This window comes from Culex pipiens, chromosome 2, assembly GCF_016801865.2.
Source record: "Culex pipiens pallens isolate TS chromosome 2, TS_CPP_V2, whole genome shotgun sequence".
NCBI classification, from domain to species: Eukaryota; Metazoa; Arthropoda; class Insecta; order Diptera; family Culicidae; genus Culex; species Culex pipiens.
This window is the reverse complement of record NC_068938.1, coordinates 191,105,104-191,127,092: the sequence shown is the minus strand read 5'-3', so window position 1 is coordinate 191,127,092 and position 21,989 is coordinate 191,105,104. Positions and strand designations below refer to the sequence as shown.

At 34.8% G+C, this 21,989-nt stretch overlaps 2 protein-coding genes across 2 annotated transcripts in view; one reads left to right on the top strand and one right to left on the bottom strand.

Moving 5' to 3' along the window:
* The window catches only part of LOC120414045 (frizzled), a 185,710-nt gene that overhangs the window by 141,719 nt on the left and 22,002 nt on the right, over positions 1 to 21,989 (top strand). The window lies entirely within an intron of this gene.
* On the bottom strand, positions 688 to 1,243 carry LOC120414047 (cysteine-rich venom protein 6-like). The gene is made up of 2 exons (XM_039575068.2): positions 1,002 to 1,243; positions 688 to 941 (listed from the first exon to the last, which is right to left on the bottom strand). Exons 1-2 carry the CDS (start codon positions 1,069 to 1,071, stop codon positions 694 to 696), a joined length of 318 nt encoding a protein of 105 aa, XP_039431002.1. The 5' UTR covers positions 1,072 to 1,243; the 3' UTR covers positions 688 to 693.

Sequence of the window (21,989 nt, the reverse complement as noted above, 5' to 3'; positions counted from 1 at the left end):
CAAGAAGAAAACCCGTGACTTACGAGCACCCTCAACCTCCACACACGCTTTTATCTCAACACCCTCCACCAAAAAGTACAAAGTTCATACAGGTGTGTTACATGAGCCGCTCTAGACCTGCCTCGCTACCACTCTGACAACCACGTGGTAATTTGGCGCGGTAATGATAATTGCAGAAACTGTGCGTCGCCCTACGGGTCTTCAACCCCGTCCCGTGACTAACGAAGACGACGAAATGGTGTCACGTTTAATTACGATAATACATAACAACAACTCTGTTTCACAGCCAAGAAGCGCTCACGAGTCTATTTTTGAACTCGCGCAGGGCTTCCCGACTTTCTTTCCAAATGACTTCCCGGAGAGTCAATCACCAGCAGCAGCAGCAGGTAGCACACTCGTCAAAACCGGAGCTGGGGTGATCTCTCTATTACCGGTTCGAGAGGTGATCGATTACATTGCCACTGGGGCTTGTTTTAGAAACACGATTCCTTGGAATGCTTGATATATATCTGGAATGTATCCCGGATTAACTCAGCGGTAGGGGATCCGGACTTGAGATTTGGATTGCTTTTGATCTATTCTTTCATGAATTAATTTGAAGAATTAATGATTTGGTTTGGATCCAATTTTATAATTTTTTAAATTATATACAAATTCTTGAGATATCAACTTCGTTAAATTTCTAAACCGCTTCTAATGCTCCTTGCTCTCCTCGCTCGACGACGACGACGAGTGAGACTCATCCTTGGACGGGTACGGGTACGGTCCCTTGGGGTATCCGCCGCACCGATCACAGTCCGGCACGCAGTGTCCCTCGTGGTTCCGGTGGTAACCCTTGATGCAGACGCACTTGCACGGTCGGCTACAGCCCCGGTGGCCATCGCAGGGCTTCGGGCAGTCCGGTCCGCAGGGGGCTCGCTCCTCGTGCGGTCCACAGCAATCTGGGAAGCGGTTTGAAGTTGAAGAAGCGGTTTAAAGGTCTTCATATCCGGGGGACTTACCTTTGGGGTAACAGTTCACGGCAGTGATGGCTACGACGGCCAGGACGAGCAGGACAATGGTGACCTTCATGGTGAGTTGAGGGATTGGTTCTTGAGCTGAACTGAAGCTAGTTGGGATTGAAGCTATGGATGACTTCTGATGAATTGGATCTCTCGGGAGAAGGTATTTATATGGAAGCAAACGTGACTTAGGTTGACCGGTTCTTCATTTAAAGAGTCCGTAATGGATAAGTTATTGATGCACTAACATCGACTACGTGTGCAATCAGCTACTCACTGCACTTGCCTGGGAAAAAAGTGCATTCAGCTGCAGCTGCAACTCCTACACGTGGGTGAAACTGTTCAGGAAGTCGTCTAGTATTACACTGCTATGTTAGAATTCTTTTCAACTATTCATTCCAACTTGGAATTTCCAAGCTGAATTCCAACCTCCTAAAACAAGATTCAACCATCATAACCAACCCCCAAAAAACCCGAACCCGGAAGGACCGGAAAACACAAGTGAACATGATTTTCGCTTCAATGGCACTTTCCGGACACAATCCTAGAGACCAGACAACCGGGTACACGCTGGTTTTATCGATTTTCCCTCCACTTTTCCCAATTTCTATGTGTATACACGGTCATCACGAGGGACCATTCGCTTTTGCTCGCCAAAAGGTCAGAGGGTTGCTGGATTTTCCACGCACATAGACAACGATTTCGTTAACCCCTCTCACCCATGGTGGGTTGGCTCGTGATGTGAATTTTTTATGAGTTTCCAGCGAAAGTAAGCAACACTGGCGGAGTCCTCCGGTACAAATTCTGTTGATCGATATTTGGTTCACTTTATGTGGGGATACAAACAACCCACTGTTGCTTTTGGAGACCTTTTCGCTAAAAAAAGAGGATTTTGAGCCAAAAATCCCTCAAATCTCCTTCAACGACTAAAGACCACCAGAAACAACTTTCGATATCGAACTTGTCACTGCTGCTTGTTTCTTTCCGCCAACAAATGAAAAATTGGCGAAACGGAAAAATTTTACGCGCCTCAAGCCAAGTCGTAAATCAGCCGTTAATTCCGCTTTTCCGTTTCCGTCCGCCATCTGATACACGTGCGAATGACGAAGATAGCTTCTTGTTGTTTGCCGTTGGCCAATGTTTGGCCACAGTGTTTTTGGAGTCGAGTTTTGTCACGTGGGCCAAGTTTACGACAGAGGCGATGGCCGCTGGCTAGACAAACTTGAACAAATTGGAACGTAATTTTACGGGGAAGATTGAAGAAGAAGAAGACTTTTTTTTTAAGGTTTTTGATGCTGAGGAGGGAAGTTGGGCTGAAATCATTGTTATCACTTTAGATAGGAGCACACATTTGAGTAATTTGTAAAAAAATGATTGGATAAAAAATTTAATGATGAAAAAAAAAACACAAGACTCAATATTTAAAAGTTTCAACAAACATATAATATTTCAGAAACATTTCAAATAAATTAAGTAAAAGTAAATCAAAACACATATTTCTACCTAAATAAACGGACACTTCTATTGAAAATTTTTTTTTAAAAGATTATGTGATGTTAGTCATACAAATTCATAAAATGTTCAACAACTAGCTTTCTTTTACATGACTTTCCATCTTGAATTAAAAAAATACGTTATTTTGTAAAAATAATAATGTTATTAAATGATCGAAAATTTTGCACAAAAATATTTTTTTCAAGACAAAAATCAATGTATTAGTTATTGCAGTATAATAACAAAAGATCGAAAAAAAAAACATATTTTTCGAGAGGAATATTTATTTTTTAAATACATTAAAAAGCTTCAAAACCACGTTTTTTTCAAAAAAATACCCAAATTTTTAGTTTTCTACAACACGGATATCAAATGATCGGGAATGTTTCATACCTTTTTTAAGCAATTATACTTTTTTTATATTACTCAACTTTTACTCACTTTTTTACAATATGAGTATTTAAAAAAAATATTTATTTTTTTAGAATTTTTCATACTGAAAAATATGAAATCTTGTAAAAAATATTAGTCAATATTAGTAAAATATCTATTATTACTAAACAAATGCTTGATACCCATAATGCAATATTTTTTTTTTATTTTTTAAATTATACGAAGTTATGTGAAATTTTTGAACATTTAATAAAACATATTGAAAGGTACGAAACTTTTTTGATCATTAAATTGTGCTACTTATACTGAAAAAATCTTAAAATTCAAGCTGTTGATTTAATACGGAAAATTTGGTCAAAGAAAAATTCAAGTATTTTCTAAAAAATAGATTTGTAATTTTTTAAGAGTTTAAAAAAATAACTTTTGAATTGTATATAAAAATTTCAATCATTTGAAATCAATTTGTTAAAAAAAACATAAATTTTGTAAAGTTTTCAAAAAATCGTTTTTTTGAGAAAATTTTGATTGATTTCAAAAATAACTATTTGAAAAATCTGATATTTTGAGGATTTTTTTTATTCAAAATAACGTAGATTTGAAAAAAAAGTACTTTCATAAAAAAATATTCCCGATCTTACATTGACTAACATTTTGTTTTTTTTTCGAAACCAAGTGCATTCTACAAAAACTGAAAAAAAATTGTGAAAATTTATGACTTTATTTTGTTTATTTGGTAGTGATGATGCAAAAACAAAAATTTTAAGTTTTTTTTAAAGAAACTGCATGTTAAAAATACAGTCCAGACTCGATTATCCGAAGGTTCGTATAGAACTTAGAATAATTGAATCACGAACAAAAAAAAATTCTTCATATTTTTTTTATTTTCTTACTTTTAACATCAAATTCGAGTTTTGCGACCCCATTTTGGTTAAATTTGAATAATTATCTATAAAATTAAAAACAATGCATTTTTTCAATATTTAGGCAAAATTCTTACATCTTTGCAACTAGGGGAAATGTACCCATTTTTATCACACTAAGCTTTTTGACCTATTTAAATAATCAAAAACACATTATGAAAGCTATGATTTTGACCCATTTTCCATTTTTGTTTTTTTTATCACCATTGTGTTCTCCAGAAAATTTAATTAAGAATTATTTAAAAACTTAGAATGAAACTTAAGAGCGAGTTTTTCACCAATGTGTAACAGGTCGTATCGAGGTGCTCCGATTTGGATGAAACTTTCAGTGTTTGTTTGTCTATACATGAGATGAACTCATGCCAAATATGAGCCCTCTACGACAAAGGGAAGTGGGGTAAAACGGGCATTGAAGTTTGAGGTCCAAAAAACATGAAAAATCTTAAAATTGCTCGCATTTCCGTAAAACTTCATCAATTCCGACTCTCTTAGATGCATTCGAAAGGTCTTTTGAAGCCCTTCAAAATGAGCCATAGACATCCAGGATTGGTTCGACTTTTTCTCTTAGCTTTTTAAATTACTGTTAAAAATGGATTTTTTTAAAACCTTAATATCTTTTTGCAACAGCCTCCAACACCCATACTCCCATAGGTCAAAAGATAGGTAATTTCATGGACTATAAGCCTACGATATTAACTTTTTGGCCAATCGCAGTTTTTCTCATAGTTTTTCGATTTTTCTAGAACAAACATTTTACAACGTTAGTTTTTGCCCTGTAGGCCGCCATAGCGGCACTTTTTGGTCTCAATTTTGTCATATTCGGAATCCTCGGACAATTTCACGTAAGTTAGTAGTATTGGAGTTGTAAATTTGATTGGGAAAATTGCCATTTAGAATGAATTAAAATATTTTTTAACTATTTGTTGGATTAGGGGTAAAACAGGTTTTCGCCTACTTGATACAGCATTTGACGTATTGATCACAGGGTAAATAAGATCTATTTCTTTTTTCAAAAATGTTTTATTTAATTATTTTTTAAATCAAATTTACAACTCCAATACTTTTAACTTACGTGAAATTGTCCGAGGATTCCGAATATGACAAAATTGAGACCAAAAAGTGCCGCTATGGCGGCCTACAGGGCAAAAACTAACGTTGTAAATTGTTTGTTCTAGAAAAATCGAAAAACTTTGAGAAAAACTGCGATTGGCCAAAAAGTTAATATCGTAGGCTTATAGTCCATGTAATTACCTATCTTTTGACCTATGGGAGTATGGGTGTTGGAGGCTGTTGCAAAAAGATATTAAGGTTTTAAAAAAATCCATTTTTGACAGTAATTTGCAAAACCTAAGAGAAAAAGTCTAACCAATCCTGGATGTCTATGGCACATTTTGAAGGGCTTCAAAAGACCTTTCGAATGCATCTAAGAGAGTCGGAATTGATGAAGTTTTACGGAAATGCGAGCAATTTTAAGATTTTTCATGTTTATTGGACCTCAAACTTCAATGCCCGTTTTACCCCACTTCCCTTTGTCGTAGAGGGCTCATATTTGGCATGAGTTCATCTCATGTATAGACAAACAAACGCTGAAAGTTTCATCCAAATCGGAGCACCTCGATACAACCTCTAGAACAAACCGAGCATTATTTACAAATACTGCCTCTTAAACTTACCGCGAAACAGCAGAAATTTATTCAATTTAAGAATTGAGTTTTGCAACACATTTTCAGCAATTTGGTGCAAAAATGTAAAGAGAATAACACTTTTTTTACTTAGAATTTCAGTTAATCCGTGAAATTGATAGAAACTTCGAGCTACGAGATGAATATTTTACGGGAATTCCTGGAACTAAAGACTGGATTTGATTTTTTATGAATACCTATCAACGTCACAAGAAATAAATCGTGGCATTCAAATTTCAAAAATTCAAGTAAAACGGCTAATAAATCCCAGTTATGCAAAATTTTACATATTTTTTTTTTACTTAATCGTAATTTTAAATGAATTTTGAAACCTTGAAATCATTTTTTCACCAGTGTCTTATAGCGTATTTTACTTCCCCTTCTTTAGAAATCATCAAGTTTCCGGCCTCGTGACGAATTGATTTTCCACTTGCATGCGTGGCTTCGTTGTCATGTATCAGATTCACGGATCACAACTCCTCGACAGCCGGACATGTACCAAGCTGATGTCGGAGAGGAAACCGAACGAATCTCCCCCTGTTCAAAATCCAGCTGAAAACTGCCACACGCGGATCGCTCGTAAAAAAAGAATGTTTCAACTTCTTCGTTTTATTTTCCCGCAGGCCTGTCTATCACAACAAAGTTACGAGAGATTGGAGAATCGTGACATTGATGGGCAAAATGTCAATGAAACCATAAAACCATAGAGATCCGTTGAGGTCTTCGTCGTGAGGGAGTGGTCTATGTTTAGGAAGTGAACATCATTTGAATTCGATTAAATTATGCTCGGTGCATCCGTAATGAGCTCGAGCTTCGACGTAGGTCTTCAACTGTGGGTGTTCCCGGTTCGCTGGAAACGGAAATGTTTGGTTTTGTGCTGTGATTCATCGTAATTTTCAGCTTAGAACGAGACACACTTTGTCACGACTTCTTGCTTGCAAAACGGATTGTCCCCGCAAACGTAGCTAAACCAGAACAATCCCACGTGACCTGCACGATTTGACACCCTCCCGCTGGAAACTGGTAGAACTCGAAGCTCCACCTTGGCGACCAAATGAAGAATCGGTACTGCAAATTCACGTTTGGTTCACACGATTCTTCTCGTGTGATAGTGATCAATTGCACTTGCGACCTTTCGCGATTGTGTGACATTCAAGCGGGGGTTCGTGTGAATCGGGACAACCACTGTACCGTTGGTAATCCCTCTCGATCTTGCCATAATCTGCCAAAATGACACCACTTTTCACACCTCCAAGTTGCAGCAACTCCTGCAAGTATCTCGAGTGTCAATGAGGAATTTGCGGCGAAGACCCGTGATCGGATCGTTGACCTCAAACAGTCGTCTCGGTGGAAGGTCGAGGTATTTCAAGCATCATCAATCATCAGCACGGGGCTTGGGTTCTCGAAAGTTCGATAATTACGACCAGCGTTGATCCAGGGGAACCGTTTCGGAGAGATCAATTTAAATGTCTGCCCAAATGACATCATCTGAGGGTTTGGAGAGAAGGATTTCGAAGAACCGCTAGACTGCAAATGGTTGTGATTGGTGATCGGTAAATAAATAAATGTAAACAAAATTATTTTTCGGAAATCTTTGTCTCTAATGGAATATCTTGGACCAACAGCAAGTATTCTAAGCAATGCATCGAGTAACATGTGAGACAAGAAGTTGGTGAAATTGATCCGTTATGTGAGCAAATTTATCCGTATGAGCTGTTCAACAAAAGTCACGTATGCTGCCATATAAATACCCTCTCCCGAGAGATCCAACTCATCAGAAGTCATCCATAGCTTCAATCCCAACTAACTTCAGCACAGCTCAAGAACCGAATCTCTCAACTCACCATGAAGGTCACCATTGTCCTGCTCGTCCTGGCCGTCGTAGCCATCACCGCTGTGAACTGTTTCCACAAAGGTAAGTCCCACGGATATGAAGACCTTCAAAAAGATTCTTCAACCTCCAACCTCCTTCCCAGATTGCTGTGGACCGCACGAGGAGCGAGCCCCCTGCGGACCGGACTGTCCCAAGCCCTGCGATGGCCACCGAGGCTGTAGCCGGCCGTGCAAGTGCGTCTGCATCAAGGGTTACCACCGGAACCACGAGGGACATTGCGTGCCGGACTGTTATCGGTGTGGCGGACATCCCAAGGGACTGTACCCGTATCCGTCCAAGGATGAGTCTCACTCGTCGTCGTCGTCGAGTGAGGAGAGCAAGGAGCATTGATAGGATGCTGGATTGAATACTATGATATAGCCTTTAAATATTTTTGACATAAAATAAAACTGAAAGTAAATAAAATTGGATCCAAACCAAACAATATGCTTTTGTTAGTTTTAGGCAGTTCTAGAAAATTCTGGCATGTCTCGTTCAAATTGTTTTCTGTTTTTCGGAATTTCGTAATATTTATCAGAATCCATAAATTTTATGAAAAACATTCATTTCCTTTCTTTCACCAAGCTTTTCACATCAACGAAGCGAATATAAATGTTACAGTCGTTGCAAAACTTAAAAATTGTAATGTCTTCGTTCTTTAATTTTTGTTGCATAATGTTTTGAGACATATTTTCTTAACATAAAAAAGTATAACTGGAGCAACATTTGAAAAAGAAGTTTTAGCATTCTAAAAGTTGCAGCAATTTTGGAATTTGCCAGGCAACAGGTAACTATTTTACTAAATTCATCATGTTTAATGGTTGTTTTCAAAAAGTTTTTTGATAAACTTCCCAAAAGCTAGAAAATGTGTAATATAGTGCCAGTTGTCAAAATACTTATTGAAAAAGTTTTCAAATTGTTTGCCGCTTAACATTCGCAACTCAAAAAACAATATAAATAAATAGAAATCAAAAAGGAACGGATAAAAGATAAAAAAAAAAATAGGAAATGATAAAAGATTATGATTAAACAATTTTGTAATTTTAACTGTAAAAACAAAAAGAAAATCAGATCATAAGATTAACTTTCGAAATATTAATGCTGTTTAATCCAGCTGTTCATTAGAAATTGATTTAAATTTATCACAATTGACCCTCGCAATTAGTTTTTTTTCGCGATTTCTCTTTTTAGACAAATGAAATAATCCTTATAATTGAAGCATTTTGTTGGGGTTTAAGTATCTTTCTTTATTTAAACAAATTTGTTTATAGTAACATTTCAAAATATTTTTTTTTAATATCTGGATTGAAATGATTGAAAAGAGACAAAAGAGCAATTATATGCATCATACTATAACCGATTATCTTTGTTGATCGGTGTCTGTTCTAACAGAAACCAATAAAAAATATAAAAATAAGTAATAGAAAATACGTTCTAGTCAGGTTTTGTGTCTGTTTTCAGTTTTTGATTCAAGATTTAAAAAATAAGAAGCCAAAAAATATTGTTTTCCATTTAAAATGACAAAAAAAAACTATTACTCTTTTAATACATACTATTAATGTCCATCGCAAAGAAATTAAAAATATCAATGCTAAAATTGCAAGTCATGTTTTGACATTTGATTGAAAAAAAGTGTTTTAAAATGCGTTGTACACCTGCCCAGTTTCTTTGCAATCGATAATTTTCAAAATATTTATTTTTAGGAAAAACAAAATATAGCGAAAAATATTTTTTTCAGTACTATACTTTGGAATTTCACAAAAATTTAAAAAATCGATCAGAAACAAGCTAACTATGATTTTAAACGCAGAAAATTCCATTTCAAATTGTTTTCAAATGATATGACGTCTACTTCAATCAGAATTTAGAAGTTTTTTGAAAACACATTTTTGCCCCCTGATTTTTTTACCACTGAATTTTATATACTGAGAATAAGAGGGACAAAAAAGTGAAAAATATAATTACTGTTAAGTAAAAAATTGTTGGTCGCATTTTTTATTTATTTTTTTTTGCTGATTAATTTATAATTTTTATTTGTTCCAGTTTCAAAAACAGCCTTGTAAATTGAATCTAAACTTTATTAAATTGGAAATCCAAAACATCTGAGCAGTTCTCTCAGATTTCGGTCATTCGATTTTTTTGTATTTTTTAATCCGACTGAAACTTTTTTGGTGCCTTCGGTATGCCCAAAGAAGCCATTTTGCATCATTAGATTCTCCATTACCTTTTTTCATACAAATTTGGCAGCGGTCCATCGAAATGATGTATGAAAATTCAAAAATCTGTATCTTTTGAAGGAATGTTTTGATCGATTTGGTGTCTTCGGCAAAGTTGTAGGTATGGATATGGACTACACTGAAAAAAATGATACATGGTAAAAATTTTTTTGGTGATTTTTTATTTAACTTTTTGTCACTTAAACTTGATTTGCAAAAAAACACTATTTTTATTTTTTTTTTCATTTTTTGATATGTTTTAGAGGACATCAAATGCCAACTTTTCAGAAATTTCCAGGTTGTGCAAAAAATCTTTGACCGAGTTATGAATTTTTTAATCAATACTGATTTTTTCAAAAAATCGAAATATTGGTCGTAAAAATTTTTCAACTTCATTTTTTGATGTAAAATTAAATTTGCAATCAAAAAGTACTTCAGTGAAATTTTGATAAAGTGCACCGTTTTCAAGTTTAATCCATTTTTAGGTGACTTTTTCGAAAAAAATCAAAGTTTTTACACATGTTTGCCCACTTTTGAAAAAAATAATTTTAAAAAGCTGAGAAAATTCTCTATATTTTGCTTTTTTGAACTTTGTTGATACGACCCTTAGTTGCTGAGATATTGCCATGCAAGTGTTTAAAAACAGGAAAATTGATGTTTTTTAAGCTTCACCCAAACAACCCACCATTTTCTAATGTCGATATCTCAGCAACTAATGGTCCGATTTACAATGTTAAAATATGAAACATTCGTGAAATATTCCGATCTTTTCGTAAAAAATAATTTTTTTTTAAACCGAGACAAACATTTCAAAATGGTGTAATATTGAATTATTGGCCCTTTTGAAATGTTAGTCTTGATTTAAATTTTTTTTTAAATTGTTTTCGAAAAGGTCGGAAAATTTCACGAATGTTTCATATTTTAACATTGTAAATCGGACCTATAGTTGCTGAGATATCGACATTAGAAAATGGTGGGTTGTTTGGGTGAGACTTAGAAAACATCAATTTTCCTGTTTTTTAACCTTTGCAAAGCAATATCTCAGCAACTAAGGGTCGTATCAACAAAGTTCAAAAGTGCAAAATATAGAGAATTTTCTCAGCTTTTCAAAAAAAAATTTCAAAGTTGGCAAACATGTGCACTTATTTTAAAAATGAAAAACTGCGAATATTTTCAAAAAAGTCATCTAAAAATGGATTTAACTTGAAAACGGTGCACTTTATCAAAATTTCACTGAAGTACTTTTTGTTTGCAAATTTGATTGTACATCGAAAATTGAAGTTGAAAAATTATTACGACCAATATTTCGATTTTTTGAAAAAATCAGTATTGATTAAAAAATTTATAACTCGGTCAAAGATTTTTTGCACAGCCTGGAAATTTCTGAAAAGTTGGCATTTAATGTCCTCTAAAACATATCAAAAAATTAAAAAAATTAAAAATAGTGTTTTTTGCAAATCAAGTTTTAGTGACAAAAAGTTAAATTAAAAATCACCAAAATTTTTTTAACCGTGTATCATTTTTTTTCATTGTAGTCCATATCTATACCTACAACTTTGCCCAAGACACCAAATCGATCTAAAAATTCCTTCAAAAGATACAGATTTTTGAATTTTCAAACATCATTTTTGTATGGACAGCTGCCAAATTTGAATGGAAAATAATATGGACAAACTAATGATGCAAAATGGCTTCTTTGGGCATACCGAATGCACCAAAAAAGTTTCAGTCGGTTTAAAAAATACAAAAATTAAAATTCTAAAAAAAGACCGATTTCGTGGAGGATTGCATTATACACCTGTCCAGTTGTTTTGAAATCATAAGTTTCCAAAATGTCTAAGTATTGACGACAGTTTTATTGTAATTTGTAATATGTAAAATATTTTGAGCTTTAAGCTATAGCCAAAACAAGTCAAACATGATTATCAATGCAGAAAAAGGCATTTTAGATCGTTTTGAGTTGATTAGGCTTCTATTTCCATTAAAATTTTCCAGTTTTATGAAAAAATATATAATCTATATATATACAAAATTTCGACGGTTTTGTTCGAACGCGAATCAGTTCAAAACGGAGCGTCGGATCGAGGTGCTTTTTGTTGCGTTGGGTTCGTATGAGCCCAAGGAAGGTTCTTACGCTAACTAATTGACACTTTGGCCACTCTGGAACCGATTCCGAAAAATCTGCAGATTGTATGGGAAAAGTTGCAAAAAATCAAATTTCAGGAGGCTGAATAAGCAAACAAGCAAAAAACGTCGAGAAACCAAAAAAGGCAGAACGAAGTTTGTCGGGTAAGGCTAGTAATATATACATAAACCTTGAAAAATATTTACAACGGAAAGAATTTTAAGAAATCGATTTTAAAATGAGGAAGATATTTTTAATATTTTTTGTGTTCGAAAACTCCATTAAAGAATTTGTATTGAAAATTTCAAGAACATAAAATTATGATTTTGTTATTTATTTGTTTTGTTTGAGGCAGAAATTTATTACACGAAATCAAAATTTCGGATGGTTGATATTAATTGAACTTCATGCTTGATGATTTTTAAGGATGATATTCAATGTATTTGTTGGTCAACGATGCATTCGCTGTCAGTACTTCAAATCATGATAAATCGACAAAATCATACTAATCTTCCTTGCTTTCCTCACTCTTGTTGCTCTCCTTGCTCTCCTCGCTGGAAGACGACGAAGACGATCCCGACTCCTGCGGATGGTACGGCGGACAGTTCTTCACGCAGTGTCCCTTGTGGTTGCGGTGGTAACCCTTGACGCACACGCAGTCCCACGGCTTGCCGTCGTCACACGGGCGTGGGTAGTGGTAACCACAGGGAGCTCGCTCCTCGTGCTTTCCGCAGCAATCTGGGAGGAAATGTTTGAAAAATTGAAAGCATTGTTTCAAGGACTATTGAGTCAGGACTTACCTTTAGGAGCACAATTCACGGCAGCGATGGCCACGGCGGCCAGGACGAGAAGCGCAATGGTGACCTTCATGATGATTTAAGGGTTAGCTTCTTTTGTTGGTGAAGTTCTTAAGAATTGAAGCTACGGATGACTTCTGATGAATGTTGTTACTAGTGAAGAGGTATTTATACGAACAGACACGTGACTTTACCAGCGCTTTTAGTTCCCATTCAGTCCAACGTTACTTGATATCGTTATTTTGGTTGCACCCACTGTGACAACGTGTCCAATCAGCTATTTTACGGCAACGCGTTACAACGGTCAAAAGTTGGTTGAACTTTGCAATAACTTGGGTTGAATTTTGTTGTTACTTTGCTAGTTTGAGTATTTTGTAACTGTTTTCATGTGTAATTAAGCACCATGTCCTGAAATGACATCAACGCCACAGTTCATCAGTATCAAGATTCTTCTTCCGTTTGGAAAACTAAGCCTAACTAACTTCCCACCAGGAATCCACACAGCATCGTCACCACAAAATATACGAGAAACGTGAACCTTTTCCACGACTTGGAACGTGTTCCGACTACGAACTAATCCTTTGTTCCGTGGCCGGAAAACTAGAAACAAGGTAGTCCCACCTAGTTTTCCACGGTTTTCCCCCGAAAGAAAAGCTCCGTTTCTCGCCCCAGAGCGAAACATTTTTGCATAATGCAAAACGTCAGGGGCTTGTGTAAATAAACGAGAAATTGAATTTTCCTTGTTTTTTTCGCTCTACTCTGCTTCGAAGAAAGGTGAAAATATTCTCCGCTGGCTTGAGCCAGGGCACGATGCTGTAGCTTTATTTATGCAAAAGATTTAATTGAATTCGTTTTATAAGGACGGATTTGCTCCACAGCAACTCTCTCTGGAAGTGAAATTTAATTAAGAAAAGCTACACATACACTACATTTTGACTAACGTGGTGCACGTTTAGTTGGGTTAAGTAGATTTTGCTGGCGTGGGAGGCAAACCATATTTCACTCCTTCTCGAACTTCCACCAGTAGGTTGGCTGGAAAAGTTGATTCGAGGAAGACGTAACTACGAGAAAACCCACTTCTCAAACATCCTTCAGAGAAAAAGGGGCGAAAATCAATCCAAACGGAATGACACATCTTCCTTCCTGTTTCCTGTCTTCAACTCGACTCTCGAGCCTTCACGAGACTTCCTTATCGAGTTATCGGTCGCTCGAAAGTGGGAATTTCCATCACCAATTTTCATCGATTCAGTCCCTCCCACCTTCAGAAAATCCGCTATTCCAAATATTTCCAAAAATAAGTTCGGTCCACATTTTTGTGGGTGGGGGACGGGAGGTTGGAAAACATCAACAACCAGAAGCTGCCACCTTGATTCGTCTTTTGAAGGGAATGCCGACAGGGAGAGTGTCCCTTTTTCCGACCCCCTTCCTCCCTCCTAGAGAAATACGTCTTGTAAATTGTATCGATCTGTGTTTTGTGGAGTGGAAAACGGCAGGAGAAATGTGTGTCGTGTCTTTCATGGTGTCTTTTTCCCTTTTGGATGTCAATGAACTACCCTTGTTGTGTAGGACTTTTTGGGGTTGTTTGAGTAGAAGATGTCCTTCGAGAATATTGCTGGAAATTGGGAAAATTTCTATCATCGGAAAGATTCTAATGATAAATTGTGATGAAGAAAAACATTGCTTCATGGTTCAAATTGAAGGTTTGATGTTTTTACTATACGTTATTCTAAAAACTACAAAAATATTTTTTTATATAAAAATTTGAACTCCTTACATAATATTAATCATTATCATTATTTCGATCTTTCTATCTATTCTTTTTTTTTGATATTGTACTGAATTTTTTCACAAAATACCGTTGTTTTGAAAAAACTCAAATTTTCACACAGTGAAATTTTAGATGCATTTTTTGTTTATAAGAGTTTTTTTTTGTAAAATGATCAATGAATCAATAAAAATGGTACGGTATTTTTTTTACGAAAATACTCAAATTTTCATAATTTGCTATATCAATGAATCATCAAATCAAATCAAACGAAGCAAAATTTTGCATGTATTTTCACATTTTTGTAAAATACAAAATTTTTCACAAAATATTATAAAAATATAAAAATAAAAATATCATATTTTCATTACATTTTTAGAATTTATTAAAAATACAGTATTTTGTGAAAATTTGCGGAATTGACAAAAAAAAAGAATTTCAAAAAAAAATTGTATGCGCTTTGTTTGAAACATACAATGCGAATTAAGAAAATTTGAGTATTATCGAAAAAAAGTAATTCTGTGAAATTTTTTATATTTTACACAATAACTATACAGTCCAGACTCGATTATCCGAAGGCCGTGGCAAAATTTCGCTTTGGAATCACAAAAAAAAATTTCGTTGTCATATTTTTGATTGATGACTACTCTAAAGTGAGAGAATTTTTAAATCCAAGATGGCGGCCAAAATGGCGGTGAAGAAATGTTTCAAAATTCGATTCGATGATTCGATTATCCGAAGTCCCATCCAATCCTTCGGATAATCGAACTCCGGATAATCGAATCTGGACTGTAATAAAATTAAATTTCGCTTCGTTTGATATCATATTTTTTTTAATTATTTGTTTTCATTAAAATTTGAGCGTTTAAAAAAAAAAAAGATATTTTATTAAAATTTCAGTATTTTGCTAAAATTATTGAATAAAATGAAATGCATGCAAAATTTCTTTCGTTTGCAAATTATGAAGAAAATTTATGTAAATTTGAACACATTGTTCTTTGAAAACTGATTTTCATCCGTGTTTAAAGCCTAATTGCTAATAATTTCTAAAGTTTTGTGGCCCACTTCAAAATTAGTTTAAAATATCAGGGGGCAAAAAATACCAAGTTTTTTGGAAATCTTAATTTTTTAAATGAAAACAGAAGTCTTCAACTGAAAACAATCTAAAATGCATTTTTCTGTATTGATAATCATATTGAGCCATATCATATTTAAACTTCAAATAATATTTGAGGCGGCCATAATTGAAAACAAATAATTTTTTCGCAAGCAATATTCACATTAGGAAATTATCAGTGTGCAGATTACAATGATTTACCACTTTAAAAAACAGCTTTAACAAAAGCATGCAAAACACAAGGCTACTCCTCAACCTTAATCAACGTCCCTCAAACCCAACCGTTTGATGTCAGCAGGTCACTTTGTTGGTCAAACCTGTTGAACCAGTTAATCCGCCATCGGCTAACCCTCGCGGTTCAACGGGTCAAGAGGGAGGTTGTCTTTTTTGCCATAAGAAAAAGGAAATTTTATTTGAAATTGATCTCTGTTTTGGTCAACAGAGTAGACAAATTGCTTCAAGAGGAAGATTCGAATCAAATTGGAGGTAAATTTCGGCTGTAACGAGTGAATGAACCTAAATACAATAAATCATCCCACACAAAAAAAAGAGGAAACCCAAAGACTAATTGGCGGTTCTAGGCTCGTGACACCCCATAATCAGGCGGAGTTGTTACGAGTTGGAACAAATGACCGTGACCAAACTGAGCTGCCTCCAGTTTGTTTGTTTTGCCAAACGAGCAATCCAGAACGACTAGGAATTAATGAGGAAATTGGATCCGCAAAAAACGAGGGGGAGAAGACTGATTAGTGGTCCCTCATAGATTCGGTTGTTGTTCTACCCAGTAGTGGGGACCCCGCAAAGAAAAGAACAAGTTTCGCGCACGAGGGCAACCGATGGGTGGTATCGGGGTCTCAAAAATCGTCGTCCGACATAATTTAAGGTCCGTAAACCAGTCTGAATTGTAATTACGGGTTTGCACACTGACCAGCGGAAACTGGAGTTAAACTGGAGTACGGACCTTTTATCACTGAACACTGTGGGCAGAAAGGTAGGGCTGAGAGTGCGTGATATCTTGCGGGTACCAACTTCGATTGAATGGTCAACAGGATGAGAGCGATTCCACAGATACGTGTTATGATCAATATTCATGAAAGGCATTTTGTAGTTGACTGCATTTTTGACGTAATTCTGATTACGTGAGGGAAATGTTAATGTCCTTCGTGAGTTGGTAACTTGTTGTTGGGGAAGGGACTTGTTGAAATATCTGACGATAATGGTTATTCATATTTTTGCAGGAACAAGGTTTGAAAAGGTTTTTGAAAGAAATCAAAATCGATTATTAAAAGTACTTCATCTTTCGATGTTTTAAATAAATTCCTAGAAACCCATAAGAAAGGGTTAAAATGGATAAAAATAACCATTTTTAAGCATGTTAGCAATTCTTTACCGAAACCGGAAATGGATTTTATTTGTATTTTTTGATTTTGCTCAAACTTTTTGGGGGCCTTCCCTATGACCAAATAAGCTATTTTGTGTCATTGGTTCACCCATACAAATCTCCATACAATTTTGGCAGCTGTCCATACAAAAATGGTACGTAAATATTCAAACAGCTGTAACTTTTGAGTGAATTTTCTGATCAATTTGGTGTCTTCGGCAAAGTTGTAGGTATTTTTGAGGACTATTGAGAAAAAAATATGTACACGGAAAAAAATGCAGATTTTATAATCAACTTTTTTTCACAAAACCCTATTTCCCAAAATACATATTTTTTGATTTTCGAGATTTTCTGATATGTTTTAGGGGACAAAAACCCGCAACTTTTGAGCCATAGAGAAACATGATCAAAAAAAGTGCCGCCCAGTTATGAATTTTTGAAAAAAAATGTGATTTTTGGAAAAAATCGAAATTCTATGCAAAAACAAATTTGACGTATTTTTTTAATTTAAAATTGAATTCCAATCGAAAAATACTTAACATATTTTTTGATAAGGGGATCTGTTTTCAAGATAAAGCCACTGAAAGTTTGATTTTAGCGAAATATTCGCAGTTTTTCGATTTTTAAAAAATGAGACCATGAGTGACCATTTCTAGAAATATTTTTTTTAAAGTTCTGAAAATTTGCCATAAAATTGTCTAAGAGACATTGAAGATTGGACCTCGGGTTGCTGAGATACAGCCGTTTTAACGAAAAGAAACACGAAAATTGAAGATTTCTAAGTTTTCTATCATTTCAAAATGGTCAAATATTTAATATATCGTTTCACTTTTCAACATTCAAAATTGGACCATAAGTTGCTGAGATATAAGCATAAGAAAATGTGGGAATGATTGGATGAGACTTAAAAAACTTAAATTTTCTTGTTTGTTTTTCTTTTATTCGCTGTATTTCAGCAACCCAAGGTCCAATCTCAAATGTCTCTAAGGCAAATTTGGAAAAATTCTCAACTTTTTGAAAAAATATTTTTTTTAATAGGGTATTTTAACCATTAGTGGACCCCCTAGTAGAGCCGAAGCACATTTTTCACAAATTTTCAATATTTTAAGCACTTTTTCATAACCTTTTGTACAAAACAATTAAATCTGAAGTCTTTTGAACAATGTTGACTATTTGTTTCATCAGTTATTTATTTCATCAGTATATTATACCAAATTTAACCGATATTTGATGTTTTGATGCATGGTGTAGGTCTAATGATAGATATAATGAATAAATGATGGATTTGCTCACTTTTCATCATGAACAAATATGTTTTGTTAACAAATTTGGCTTTAAACAACAAAAAATCTAACAGACATTTAAACACATTTATTTCCGAAAAAGATCAGAGAAAACGTTTCAAAAACCACTGTAAACATACAAATAATTTAAAAAAGTAATTTTGATGCAATTTTTCCATATTAATTACATAAATGATTGATTGAAACTAAACAATAGATTTGTTTACAGTTGCTGATAAAACCACGCATGTTTATTTAAAAATAATGTTTTGTTATTGATTTACTATTATAAAATATCATTTCAAACTGCAACTATGATGTTTCAGTTAAGTATTATTAACTAAAGTTTTGATTAATTATAAATTCTTTCGGCTTCAGCATATTTGGTACTTTTGACATGGAAACAGCTATATTTATACTCATAATTGGAAAAAATATGCGTTTAGGTTGATTTCAACAAGCATTTATTGTATGTTTAAGAGAAACTTTTGCTTAAATACACAGTTTTCTTTATTTTTGAAAGTTAAATTAACAGGGGTCCACTTTTGGAAAAGTTTGGATTTTCGTTGTCCTATACTGGACCCTCCTAATTTTTGCTCAAAAATGAGCAGTTCTTCGCTTTATTTTAGTAAAGATCCTTAAACTTACATTATTTCGACTTGCTGAAGTTAAATAATCAGTCAAAAAATGATTGGATGGTTAATTCAATCATAAAATATAAATGCAGTTTTGTTGTGAAAATGCTAGTGGCCATGGCTGATTTCAGATGTCGAACTCAAAACACTTATTTTGGTAAAAAGGACAATTCAATGTCAGTCAACATTGTTTTAAATGATGCTGAACATGCCAAATAAAAGAATTGTAGACAACAACACGCTTGAAATTGTGATTTTATTGAATTTTTCATCAAAAACCCTTCAGAGGGTCCACTATAGGAAAGGGGTCCACTAATGGATAACGTACCCTAGACAATCATGAAAACAATTTGAAAAAATAAAACCCATAAATTTTTCAGTTAAAATCATACTTTAAGTGGAAATACTTTAAGTCTTGAAAACGGTGCACTTCATCAAAAAATCTGTAGAGCACTTTTTGATTGCAAATTTGATTGTTCTACTTAGTCAGCAAATTTCTACTTTTTCTGAAAAAAAAACAAAGAATGGCTCAAAAGTTGTGTTTTTTGTCTTTTAAAACATATAAAAAAAATCAAAAAAATAAATTTATGTATTTTGGAAAGTTGAATTTTGGTTTAAAAAAAAGTTAATTAAAAAATCCGTGTGCAATTTTTCCTCAATAGTTGTCATCAATAACTACAACTTTGCTGATAACACTTAACCGGTAAGAAAATTCTTTAAAAGATACATAATTGAAAATCATTTAGACAATCTGCTAGCACTGCCAAAAGAGTTATTATATTTATGAATTAAATTTCATATAAATGTGATGAATGTGACTTGAACCCTAACGCTACAACCAACCGATATCAGCTCAGTAATTAGCTGGCAATTTGTTAGAGCTTTGCTTCGTCTAGCGCAATGTTTGTTCCAAGTGTTTTGCCGACTGGCAAACATAACCTCTTACTCCATCAGTACTAGAAGACGATTCCGGAGCCCCAGGGGGTCGTCATCGTCGGTCGGTCCGGTGAAAAGCGATGTCATTTATGACATCTTCATTTTCGATTTCCTCTTCCCCTTTCCCCCTGTGGGCTACCGGGCACAGTTGAAGTCAGACCCTTGGGCGAGAAAGCTCATAAATCCATCAGCACTCTTTGGATGGGACTTTTTTTTCTCTCTGACTCTTCTTCGGCACTTTTTTTTATTCTTTATTTGCTACCGACTTGTGAGCTGTGAGAGGTTAAGGTGGCGGGAGTAGAGAGATACGACATTTTTTATGGCATGCCGCCCGGATGGACGTGCAATGAATCGCCAAGTGACGGACACTTGACACTCGAGACGAATTGTGAGCGGACTGGAGAGGAAGCGTTGTTGTACGGGCAAGCGTCATTTGTAACGGAAAAGTCGTCAAAAGATTGTGGTGATAAAAAAAGGGTTTTGTGAATGGATTTTGTTTGTTTGATGTACCTGTTTTGGAATTTACATAATACCACCAACAAGCTCAAAATTACTACTAGAATCACAAATTCAGTATCGCAACCAAGAGTCACTCCATTATCACCTCCTCAACAGAGTGTGCGGTAATCCGAGACCATCTCGAAGCTCATCCGAGCGTCCTGCCCAAGATAAACATAACCTATTCGAGCATAATCTATCGTTTCCTCCTGTGGCCAGACGCCCTTACGGCGACCATCGTTTTCATAACCTCAACATCGCTTTCATAAGAGGATTTCCGCCGTTTCCTAGAGCTTGAGGAGCTGATAAAAGGTGTTCATTAAACCCTTTATGAATTGAAACCGCACAACCCAGACAGGTAGCTAGCGTCGCAGACTCTGGTCTGGTATGGTTTGGCACGGTCGTCGAGCTGACTTCCGTGACCTCGATTCCGGAGGACCACGAGATAAAGACGTAATCATAGGTGTTGGTTCCGCAAAAATGTCGGTTCGCGATAATTTCTTCATTCTGAACCGGTTTATGGCAGATTTTCTTGTAGAGTTGTAAAAAAAACATCAAACTTCCATAGACTTCAGACAACCTTTAGATATTGACCAAACAGAGGTCGTTCGCGCCATTCAAATCAATCCCAATGAATGGGCTTCTCGTTGTCGGGTTGTCTGTCAATAGCCCCAACTGACTGCTGTGTCGAGAGAGATGACCCTTGCGATAAATGCCGTCAGTGTCTATTGTGGTGTCACTTTTATGTTGACCGTTGGGTTGGCACGCCAACAGAGGGCCCCCCCAAAATGGACACTCAACAGAGAGGGTGGAGCACGACAGCGGTGTCAAAGTCTGTCGGATTTGGAGGTTGTTGGTTAGGGTTGAAAATTGAGCCTATTTTAGGTAAGTTTTTTTCAAAGCACATCCACTAAAATAGATTGAAATGATTAAGTTTTTTTTTTAATTTAAAACCTCTTTGAAAAGTAGAAAGCAATTTAGTTAATATTTTAATGTGGATTTTTTTAATGAATATAAATAATATGTATTTTCATCATTTAATGAGAACAATGCAGTCTTGTTCTACAGCATCCGATCTCAAAAGTCTTACACGGAAAAAAATCATGACTATTTTTTTTGCACTTTTGATCACTAAAAAACCATTAAACGAGGTGAGATTGAATGCCGGAGTGACAAAATACGTATTTTTTTAATTATCGATTTTTTCTATGTTTTAGTGGACTATAAAAAGCATCACAATTTGTTATCGAATAAAGTTTAAACTCGATTATCCGAAGGCCTCGGAAAAATTTCACTTCGGATAATCGAATCTTCAGAAAATCGAATCACAAAAAAACTTTTTTTTCATATTTTTGATTATTGAGCTTAAGTATGATCCCTAAAGTATACTTGAGTGATCTAGAATTTTCAAATCCAAGATGGCGGCCAAAATGGCGTTGATGAAAAAAATGCATTTTGTAATTTAATAGGCAGTCAACTATTTAATTTTGACTAAAATGGGATTGAAAATTTTGAATTTGATGTTAAAAACAAGAAAATTATAAAAAAAGGATGCAAATATTTTGACGTGACGTGACGTTTTATAATTTGTGAATTTCTTTGAAAGGATGCAACATTTTTGCAAGCAATTTGTACGTCTTGTGCAGATCTTCAAGTTGCTTTTAAATTACATGCTATGTTTTTTTGTTTAAGGGAAATCAAATTAAAAAAGCGTAATGCCTCTGCTTAATAGAAGGATTTTTTCAGAATAGAGAAAAAATTACAGTTGCCATTTTTTTTAAGATGCTGAAAATATTTCCACCTTTTTTTTTACTTTGTTGATCGCTTTTAAAAGCTGAGTATTGTAAAACAATATTTCTTCAGTGTCATCCAA